The 11,325-nt window shown below is 40.3% G+C and overlaps 1 protein-coding gene across 1 annotated transcript; it reads left to right on the forward strand.

Moving 5' to 3' along the window:
- Positions 1–117: 117 nt before the first annotated feature.
- sec13 (SEC13 homolog, nuclear pore and COPII coat complex component) lies at positions 118–6,549 on the forward strand. The gene is made up of 9 exons (XM_008305652.1): positions 118–247; positions 446–490; positions 2,044–2,159; positions 2,420–2,571; positions 4,390–4,523; positions 4,663–4,796; positions 4,885–5,005; positions 5,404–5,550; positions 6,058–6,549. The coding sequence occupies exons 1-9, from the start codon at positions 245–247 to the stop codon at positions 6,166–6,168; spliced, it is 963 nt and encodes a 320-aa protein (XP_008303874.1). The 5' UTR covers positions 118–244; the 3' UTR covers positions 6,169–6,549.
- Positions 6,550–11,325: the final 4,776 nt, after the last annotated feature.

Raw genomic sequence — 11,325 nt, forward strand, 5'->3', positions numbered from 1 at the left:
ATCTGATTGCTTTCTCAGTTCATAATATTTATCTAACGGTAGTTTATGAAGGGAAAAGTCACGTTTTGGAAAACGGAACCTTTGCTGTGCTTGTGTCGTTTCTGCCGGTACGAGGTGTGGTGGCACTCGGTGGGAAGCGGCTCCTGTAGTTGTTGCCACGTCGGAATAGTTGGGGGACCTTATTAATTCATTTTAGAAAGCATAAGTAACACATTTCTGGAGCGTTTCTCCATTCGCTGCCGTCATGGTGAGTCTGTTAACTTTTAATTTACGCTGTGAGCGAAGCTGTTTGCTGACATTTGTGATTTTTGATGTTTATTGTTGGCTGCTGACGTGCCCAAGCTGCTAGCTCGTTAGCACAGTAGCTAACAGCAGGAGGCTAATCTCCAGTTTATCTTCACTTAAGTGCAATTTTTAAGTTGATTCGTTTGTTTGCTTGTTTTAGGTTTCCGTTATTAACACGGTGGACACCTCCCATGAGGACATGATCGTAAGTATTACGCCTTTTTCATTCAGCTCAGAGTAGCGGATTATCGATGCTAACGTCAGCTTTCAGTTTATATTAATGTAGGTTTTGTTCCTAATTAGCTCAAATACACGTGTCAGTATAATGTCACATTAATATAGATGTCATTGGCATGTTTATAGCGTCATGTTACATGTCTCTGAGTCGATGCAGCCACTGTCATGTGTAATAACCTTCGCTGATAGCTGACACTGTGGCAGCTGATTATCATGTCAGCATAACAGTCAGAACCGACCTACAGAATATTACCTACAGTTATTTTAGAATCAGTTCATCGTGTAGTATTCTATGTCTGTGGTTTCTTTAGTAAGATGATTTGCTGCTTTTATTTGTCTCTGTTGTCCGTAAAATAAACCAGTCAGTTAAAACACGGTGTTTTACTTGGAACCTGATAGACATACAACACTCTATGCCAAAACACACAACCAGATTAACAGATAAGAAATCAAATAATATAATAAGCTGCAGCCTTAAAATTATTAAAATTATAAGCTCTTCAGAAATGATGACGTCTGATTCTTCCTGGTAAACTAAATGTAATAGTTTGTGCGAACTTCTGCAGATGGTGGATTTTATGGTGAAAATAGGTAAATACAACAGCTGTAGAAAACACACTAAGATGAGCCTTTACACGTCCATCCATTATCTATACACCGCTTAATCCTCACTGGGGTCGCAGGGGGCTGGAGTCTATCCCAGCTGACTCAGGGTGAAGGCTGGTTCACCTGGACTGGTAACCAGTCTGTCACAGGGCTACACTTAGAGACAGACAACCAAGCACACTCACATTCACGCCTACATACAATTTAGAATCACAAATTAACCTCAGCATGTTTCTGGACTGTGGGAGGAAGCCGGAGAACCCAGAGAGAACCCACGCTACACAGGGAGAACATGCAAACTCAACGCAGAAGATCCCAGAGGTCCAAACCTGGACACGAACCGGGGATCTTCTAGCTGCTAACCACTGAGCCACCTTGCAGCCCCTTTGCACATATGTTACTTTTCATTTTATGAATAAAAAAAAAAAAGACAATTGTGGCAGGTGAAAAATCTTGTGCAATCTTCTCCTTATCACATCTTTATTAAGACATTAATAAGCCCGTTAGGATGTGCAATGCAAGTTAAAAACCATAAGTTCCAGAACTGATACAGTCAGGTCTGACTGTACTGACACAATTTTCTTAATTTTTCCTCCCTAAACAAGCACAATGGTTTTGAAATCAAACAAACTAGAAGCGGTTGGAGTGCAGTCATGTACGCCCAGCAAATAACAATTAATAAAATCTGTGAATGGTTGATAATTGATTTTTTTTGGTTGATGAGTTGACTGATTGTTCTAGTGCTAATGGTAACTATTCCGCAGTTCACTGTCTGTTCAGCAGGATAATGTGTATATTTTCACAGTGCCACCAGCTGCCCTCACTGTCTTCCAGTATTAAATGTGTCTGCTCATGTTACTTTTGAGTTTTTCCCACACTGCAGGTCTTGACGTCTTCTTGTTGTGTCTGTTTCAGCACGATGCCCAGATGGACTACTACGGGACTCGGCTCGCCACCTGTTCCTCTGACCGCACCGTCAAGATCTTTGATGTCAGAAACGGAGGGCAGATTCTGGTCGCAGACCTTAGAGGGTAAGAAACCAAAGCTGAAAAACCAAACCAGTAGACTAAAGCTAATCAAAGAGCTCAGTTTATTTCACTCTGCAAATTAGTAAAATGCATTAAATAACATTTTACAACTGGCTTTTATTTACTTCTTTCTGGTTTGTGTTGGGAAAGTGGTGGCTCAGTTTTATAACTAACAAAGTCTGTCTCCTGTAACTACTGTTTTTGTCTTACATAAACATGTTTAATTCTATTTGGATCCTATTTTGTGTGTCTATATTGTGTAGCCACGAGGGTCCCGTGTGGCAAGTAGCCTGGGCTCACCCGATGTTCGGCAACATCCTGGCTTCGTGTTCCTACGATCGCAAAGTCATCATCTGGAAGGAGGAGAACGGAGCCTGGGACAAGATGTACGAGTACACCGGACATGAGTCTTCAGGTCAGTAGCTCAGCGTGATCACAGTGTCAAGCTCAAAATCCAGTTTTCCTCCCTGGCAGGTTAGAGGAAACGTCTGGGTGTTGGTCAGCTTGGGAGATATTTAACTTATATTGATCTGTGTTGATAAGTTGCATTAGTAATAATAATAATAACAATAATACATTATATTTAAAAGCACCTTTCTGGACACCGAAGGACACTGTGCAGAAAAGCAGAAAACAAAATACAGGCATGATAAAAGGATAAAAACAACATACAATAGTGTAGGGAGAGGGACAATGTGGAGCAGTTATAGGGAATATGAAAGTCTGAACAGATGGGTTATAAGTTTTGATTTGAAGATGGGAGGGTGGCAGAGTTTCGGAGATCGGGTGGTTGTGAGTTCCAGAGTTGGGGGGCAGAGCAGCTGAAAGCTCTGTGCTCATGGTGCTGAGATGGGCGGAGGGTACAGAGAGATGGGTGGGGGAAGAGGATCTGAGCGAACAGGATGGAGTGATGACATGGAGGAGGGGCGAGGTTGTGAATAGACTTGTAGGTGTGCAGAAGGATTTTGTATGTGATTCTATGTTTAACCAGGAGCCAGTGGAGTTGCTGAAGGATGGGGGGTAGTATACATTTAAGACCACTGATGCTGTATCATTTTGTTCCTAGACAACCTATTAGGAGTGTCAGTATCAGGGCTCCTTTAGCTTTTTGAAACCATGTATAAGATAGAACATTTTTGACTTTTATGTTAATGCCTTCTTCTTATCATACGTGGTAACAGTTGAAAAGGCAAACACAATGCACTGCTGCTGCTTTTTACAGTCAAACTAGAGGCTTGTTTGTGAGCTCAGCTGCTTGTAGTAACAGTCTGGATTGGAACCGCAGACTTCGTCAGCACAGGCCAACTACATATTCCGCTGTGCGTTTTTTCTGCTGCTTTTCCAGCTTTAAAAATCCAGACCATTTCCAAATCACAGATATTGTGTCACCGCCATTATTTCCTTGTTTTGAGATGTTTGGCTCCTCATTGGCCCCTGCAGGTGTCAGCTGCATAACCCTTTTGCTGCAGCCTAACCCAGTGAATGTGCAGATACAGAACAGTTATATTATTTGAAATAATTCACCAGTTTAACGTCACTATAGCAGTTTTTTCATGATAAACCATTGTGTAATGGCCAGGCCCCATATTCTGGAGTATGTCTGGTTTCAGTAGCATTCTATTATTCTCTTTCTAGCTGTTTTTCTTCCTTCTCTGCTTAGAAATAGTGTTCTGGAGATTTGGCAGAACCTTCTGATAGAGGCCTTTTAATTTAAAGTCAGAACTAAATTCCTTTATTTGATGCACCATGCCTCTGGAGCTAAAGACCTGAGGGCAGCAGAGAAGTTAACACTGTTAGAGGCAAACTCAAGATCTACTTTTTTAGTTGATTTGCATTGATTTATTTCGCCTGTTTATACATTTCAGTCTGCTGAATCTGTCTTTAAACACTTTACAGTTTTATTGTCGTCTTATTTTGTAATTCTGAATGTTTTGACTTATTCTGCCTCGGATTGCTCCTTATTGCATTTATCTATAGTGGGATTTTTTAAGTCCTTCAATGGTACTGCAATTGTTTTTTAGGAAAGATTTGGGAGGGGGCATTTAAAGATGAGGGGTATCTTTTTTTTTTCCTTCTTCTTCTTTCTTTTTGTTGTGTAACGCGCTTTGTGTTTTATTTTATTTGTATGAATTTCACAATACCCAAAGTGTCTTTGACTTGTTAACTAAGTAAAATTGTTTGACTGTGTCTTGAGATGTTGGTCTTGTTTTTAACTGCTCCTGTGTGTCTACAGTGAACTCTGTCTGCTGGGGTCCCTATGACTTTGGTCTGATTCTGGCCTGCGGCAGCTCTGACGGAGCCATTTCCCTCCTCACATTCACCGGAGATCAGCAGTGGGACGTCAAGAAGATCAGCAACGCACACACTGTGAGTCTGACACACAGCACTCAGCAGCATAGACATGAAATGTCGGCTTTACTCAGAGAAGAAATCTGCGTCACTGCCATTGTATTTGTTGGTGTCGTGTATGTCGGCTGTTATACGCTGTGCTGTAATTTGGCTGCAGATTGGCTGTAACGCCGTGAGTTGGGCTCCCGCTGTAGTTCCAGGCAGCCTGATCGATCAGCCATCAGGACAGAAACCAAACTACGTGAAGCGCTTCGTATCCGGAGGCTGTGACAACCTGGTAAAACTCTGGAAGTAAGTTATCGGCGAGAGACTTTCTGTCCCACTTTCTTTTATGTGATGTCAGCAATAACCTTAATAAATGTATTTGTGTCTTGCTCAGAGAGGAGGACGGTCAGTGGAAGGAGGATCAGAAGCTTGAGGCTCACAGTGATTGGGTGAGAGACGTCGGCTGGGCTCCCTCTATTGGTCTTCCCACCAGCACCATCGCCAGCTGCTCTCAGGTGAGGCTTCATGGACTTAAAGGGATCAGATATGTGGTTTATGTCAAGACTTGACCTCTACAACATACTCTGCCCTTTAGCAGCATCCGTTATGTTTCTAAACAGTCATGTTCCTCCTCCTTGTCAGCTATTTATTTAGCTTCTAAAAAATTGCATTTGCTCACGTGTACCACTAGATGGAGCCAAAGACAACATCCCCTAAATTCTGCAGGTGGCTTTAAAAAGGCTGATTTACACATCTACACGATATCTGTTATCCTAGCCAGGCTACATTTGAGTTTTTAAAGACTCACAGAAGTGTTGTGTTAAATTTGATATTTTAATGGCAGCCTCCTAAAAAAACTCCTCACCAAAGTGAAGTGGGTTTTTACACCTTCTTCTTCTTCTTCTTTTTCCAGGACGGACGTGTGTTTATCTGGACGTGCGACGACCCTGCAGGCAACACCTGGACAGCCAAACTGCTGCACAAATTCAACGATGTGGTCTGGCACGTCAGCTGGTCTATTACTGGAAATATACTGGCTGTTTCTGGAGGAGACAACAAGGTACAATGTGCAAATGTACACAGTCTCTCTATTGACCAATCAGCTCTCTTGGAAAATTGCATCATCATTCCTGAAAGATCATTCAGAGCTCAGTGTGCAGGCAGTGCTGGAAAAGGGTCTCTGAGGGGGACGAGAGAAAAGACTAAAGACCCAGCTCTTTACTGAACACCTTTGCACTTACATGTAAACAACTTATATATGGTTAAATCTCACTTTGATCGTGCCTTTATACGAGGCAGTGATAGAGATAATCTGTCTGGTTTTGGTTGCAGCTGCTGTGTTTCTTTTAGCCTGTCTTCCAGTTTTACTTCCTCGTATTGGTTTTAAGGTTATAGTTTGTTCTTTTTGTGAGAAATACGCAGCTGTAGACCTGTCCATGTTTGTCATTGGTCATCTGCCAACAATTTACCGACTTAATAACCAGCTTCATGTGACCGACTGATCATGACGAGATACTCTGGTGATGCTGAACCGGCCTCTGACTGCTGCTCTATTCACTGTTTGCAGGTGACGCTGTGGAAGGAGTCGATGGACGGCCAGTGGGCGTGCATCAGTGACGTCAGCAAAGGCCAGGGCGCCGTGTCCACCATCACAGACACACAGCAGAACGAGCAGTGACACTCGCATGAACACACACATTACAGCGACCCCCGACCACGTGAGGTCGACCCCAGTCTGGAAAGATGAATGAATGAATAAACGCGCTGGACATTTGGACCGAACACAGGGCGTCCACAGTGATCGAGCTCGTCTTCTTCAGCCTCAAATGTACCAGAATAAATATTTCTAAATGTCATCTTTCGCTGTTCAAAGATGGAGAGTCTCTGCTTTGTTTGGTGATGTTTAGAAATACAAACATGATCAGTAACTACTTTTTTTTTATCAGACGCACTCCACTATTTCTGTTCAAGCTTCTTCCCAGTTTATAGTTTCCACATGTTCTTGAATGCTGGTCCAAATAAAATGAAAAACAAGATCTGTATCTATACGCCCACCCTCCATTCTCCCATCCCATGATGCTTTGCTACCGATACATTCCACCTCCACCAGTGGAGGAGGCAACTGTCCCTCAACTTTCAACACTTTTTTTTTTAATGACTGCTTTACCCAAACAAGCAGGAAAACTCCCACAAAATACGAAGCCGCTTGTTTTCTTTACAGTTCATGAATTATTTGCAGAAGCAGCTTCACGTGTCAGCCTGTAAACAAACACAGTTCTACAAAGACTGACCGTCTGGTTTCAAAGTTTATAAGAAGACAATGACTGATTTAATTAGTGAACTAAATTCAGAACCTGCCTTAACTTATCAACCGCTGTTCCTATGGCAACCAGAAGTGAATACCTGTTGCTAAGACAACCATGAATGGAACAAACCAAGTTTGGATTTATTTTTTTTTCCTCCGGTTGTAAAATCAGACACTGTGGATGTGTTTTTCATATTTGATGTAATTAAATAATTGTTAATGTTAAAACAGTGTTTGTGTTTGTTTTTGCTTTATGTTGAATATTTACTTAGAATGAAAGTAAGAATATAAGTTCCTGTGGAACATGTACAGAGCTCAGCAAATGCATAAGACCGTCACCCAATGTCAGGTTTATGCCACAGCTGCCCTAAATTAACAGCATTGGTAATTACCACAATCATTTCTTATGGTTCTGTAGCGGGTAATAGACCCGTATGTAGAAGCTCTTTAACCAAAATGATATTTTTAATGCTAGAATATAACTGTTATTGTTATCCATGCATTTTCAGATTTACTGTTTTACAAACAAAACATAAGAAATAGTAAAGCACATTATTATTTATTTGCATTCCTGAACAGAAAAATTAGCTTTAGTGGTTGAATATTATGCTTGATTAATTTCTGACTTCTCAGAGAAGCCCAGGGGCTCAGATTTGGGTATAAAAAAATGAATTCAGTTTGAAATTCCTCATTCCTGTTCAAAATGGTAAAATGTCAAGAGCTGAGTGGCATTAAAGCACGTCATGATGCTGGTAGCCTACATACATATGCAGTGCTTAATAAATTAGACAGGTTGCCTAATTTGTTAATCACTGTAGATGTGGATGTGATTTTGTGTCGTCACTTTGAGTTTCTTTATGCTATTTCATAGTTCTGCCTTTTTGTCATAATTGTGACTTTAAATCTTCAGAAATGTAATCTGTGTGACTTTACATGAATTTGTTGTTTTTTATAATCAGGACAAACTTTCTTCTCGACCATTTCTGTCACTGAGAGAGACGAGCCTCCAGTAATCCCCTTCAGTGACTCAGTGAAGTGGTGCGTTCCCACCGTAACAGTGGTAACATTGTGTTTTGGTAAATTGTTTTGTCAGGTTTCCAAGTGCTGTGATTCTCTTGTTTTGTTTGTTTCCACAGTGATGGTAAGAAAGCGCCTGTAACCACATTGTTTTTTACCAGAACAAGTCGTGGTGATGTTGCTGCTGCTGGGACGGTCGCGTGTGTGCAGGTTCGCCCATGAGTCAGTGATGCACAAAAATAGGAACCTGACCCTGAGAATTTCAAACTGATTGGGTAACTGAAAAGAAGCGGGAAGAGATGAGAGGCGATGCAGAGGAAACAGACAAGGAAAGAATGAATCAGAGCGATTCTGTCAGATTGAAGCTTTTTTCACTTCAGTGATAAATCAGTGAATTTCAATCAGCAGATCATCTAGCAGTCATCTGAGTGGTGTTAGAGTGTTTTACAGTCAATGACAGGTCAAGTCATCCTTTAGCATGAATGGTGGGCTTCTGTTGGAAAGCTGGTCTGATGTTTTTGCTGTCTGTGTATTAAAACCAGACCTTTAAATATCAAAAAACATGATTTATGAATTAAAGTCTTTTTCTATAATAGCACCATATTAGAATGACCTGGTCTCCTCTCTGTAGTCTTGTCTTTGGCTCACCCCCTGCATGCATCATTATTAAGAACAGGTTTCACTCCCTTCCACAAGTTTGGATCCAGAGTGAGTGCATTCACATCCTTCTCTGAAGCTTGGAGGAAGCGTTTATTACTGTAGTTCCTGTTCACTCCCGGCACACATAGTTGGGTTTAAATAAAGTTACTGCATCTCCTCCAGACTTTCTACCTGTTACTGAATCAAATGAAAGTAATTCTAGTAATTAAAAGAGTCATTTCACTTTATTAAATATTTTGCAGACTCCTTCCTCAGTGTGAGCAGAGTCCAGCGATGTTCTTGGGGGTTCGGTGTCATCGTGTTCAACAGCTTATCTCTAACTATATCTCTCTTCAAAAACAGGTGATTTTAACATTACTCATAGGTTGGAAAATGCATGGAAATGATAGTTTTAGAGCTGTGACAGTTCGACGGTTTAATCAACTGATCACAAACAGATCAAAAATGACAGAGAGACATAAAGCGATGTAAAACAACGAAAGATGCAAAATGGCCAAAAAGAAACACAAAATAAACAGAAAGAGGAAGGATGGGAGGATTTCAGAGATGTGAAACAACTAAAAAAAAGTTGCAAAATGATCCTAAACGATGTAAAATGGCGAAAAAGACACACAAAGAGACGCATAATGACCTCAAAAAGATGTCAACAACCAGAAAGAAAAACAAAACGACCACAAACATTTGCAAAATAACCACAATGAAACATAAAATGGTCACAAACAAATACAAAATGACCAAAAACAGGTATAAAATGACCACAGAGACACAACAAAGAGACGCAAAATGACCACAAATGCACCCAAAATGATCATGAAGAGACACAAAATGCCCACAAAGGGACGTGAAACAAACACAAAGAGATGCAGAAAGACTACAAAGAAACTGATTGAGTCCTGTGCAGGAGGGGAGAAGGTTGATTTATATTTCTCAGCCCAGAGGAATGATGTTTCTTATTCCTCCATGATTCTTCATTTAGGAATACATGAAAGAGTCAAAAGCAAATGCAGCAGCAGGGGAAAAAACAAAAACCAATAAACAATCAAGGATCCTCTGAGCAGCCTCTGAACAAAAGCTCAGAGCAGAGAACAGCTTCAGGAGGTGGAAAGGCTTCATATTAAACTCCTCATTAAGACCACTGACAGACCTAATGTTGTGTAAACAGATCTAAAAGCTTTCATAGTGGAGAAATAATATGTTTTCCTCACTGAACAGAGAACTGTAGGGTTTGATCAACACCTCAGCTCAACTTCATTACAACAAACACAAGCTGCTGCTGATAACTGCTGCCTGTGCTACGGTTTGCATGTATCCGTGTGTGTGTGTGTGTGTGTGTGTGTGTGTGTGTGTGTGTGTGCGCGTTGCGGCCGGCAGAGACACTTCCTGCACTCTGCAGCTTTGTTCTGTTTTCTTCAGCCTGCTGACACATGAGCAGCTGTTTCAATTCTTTCTCTTTGATTTTGCGTATTTCAGCCACACAGGTGAGTTTTTGTTCTGTTTGCATTCATTTACTGCTTTTAAAAACTCAAACCTCACTGCATCAGACAGTAATTTGACTCCAGCAGTAGAAGAAAGCTGAATACTTTTTTAGTTTCATTTTAAAGGCTGTGAACTGAAGCTGAACCTGCTGCTGCTGCTGGGTTGTTATCACACATTCAGGATGAAAGTTGAAAACTGCTTTTGCTGCTTGCGTTGTGAGCAAACCGAAGGAGTGCTGAACATTTTTGAAAAGTTCAGTATGAAACTAAATAACTGAAAAGGAAAATTTGATAAGCTGAAGTCAAGGCAGTGAAAAGAAATGATCATCAAGGTTAGGGGGGTTTTCGTTTGTTGTTTTTTGGAGAATATATTTGAATGCAAAACATGTCATCATCTTATAAAGTATGGGACATTTTTACGGATAAAGATATAAAGGCTACATCAACAAGCTGCAACTTTAATGCATCTGTAATAATAATGTTATAATCCTATAATATAAGATGTGTAATAATACAAACCTCTACACAAATAACACTTTTACTCTTGTTGCATTACTGGTAATTAAATGAAATAACATTTTGAATGACTTTGAGTTGTTTCACTATTGTTAAAGTATTCACAAAGTGTTTTTGAAAAACCTTCATGGAACATTCAAAACACATTTTCTGATGTGGGAAACCCTGCAGCAGCTTTTTGGGTCAACTTGTACCTCATCTTTGTCAAAATGTGATTAATAACATCTCATACCTGCATTATAGAACCACCATTAATGGCTCAAACTGAAAACACTTAGATTAAATATGTAACATGGCACACAGAGGTTCCAGGCTGTTGCTGTAATGACCAGATGTTGATGTGGGGTCATTCTCAACAGTTTGTAGATTGGTCCATATGGAGATTTGTTGCCAGTTTTTCTGGTCTTAATTAGTCTATTCTCACCATTTTGGCATGTGAAAATAAACACAAGTCAAGATCTACTGATGCCAGAAGTCTCAAAAGTACCTAAAATGTTGATTCTTTTTAGCAGGAAATATTGATTACATCCACACATACGTATTCACATGAACTTTTGAGGCTACGGTACCAACCTTGTTTGAAAATGTTGCACTTTCTTCCATTTTCAAGAGCTAACGATTTAAAAATTAAGCCTTTGCTGGAGCAATTTAATCAGTAGGATCTGTTGGAAACTATTTATACAGTGCAGCAACACAGTGTAGCTGTTATAAACTTTATATGTAGACATCAGCACACCCAGCAGTGCTGCAGAGATAAAAATGAATTAAACATAAGCATAAAACAGTCTGAATTAAGTCACATGAATGAATGAATGAATGAATGAATGAATGAATGAATGAATGAATGAATGAATGAATGAAT

This window comes from Stegastes partitus, unplaced genomic scaffold (assembly GCF_000690725.1).
Source record: "Stegastes partitus isolate 25-593 unplaced genomic scaffold, Stegastes_partitus-1.0.2 Scaffold2576, whole genome shotgun sequence".
Lineage (NCBI taxonomy): Eukaryota > Metazoa > Chordata > Actinopteri > Pomacentridae > Stegastes > Stegastes partitus.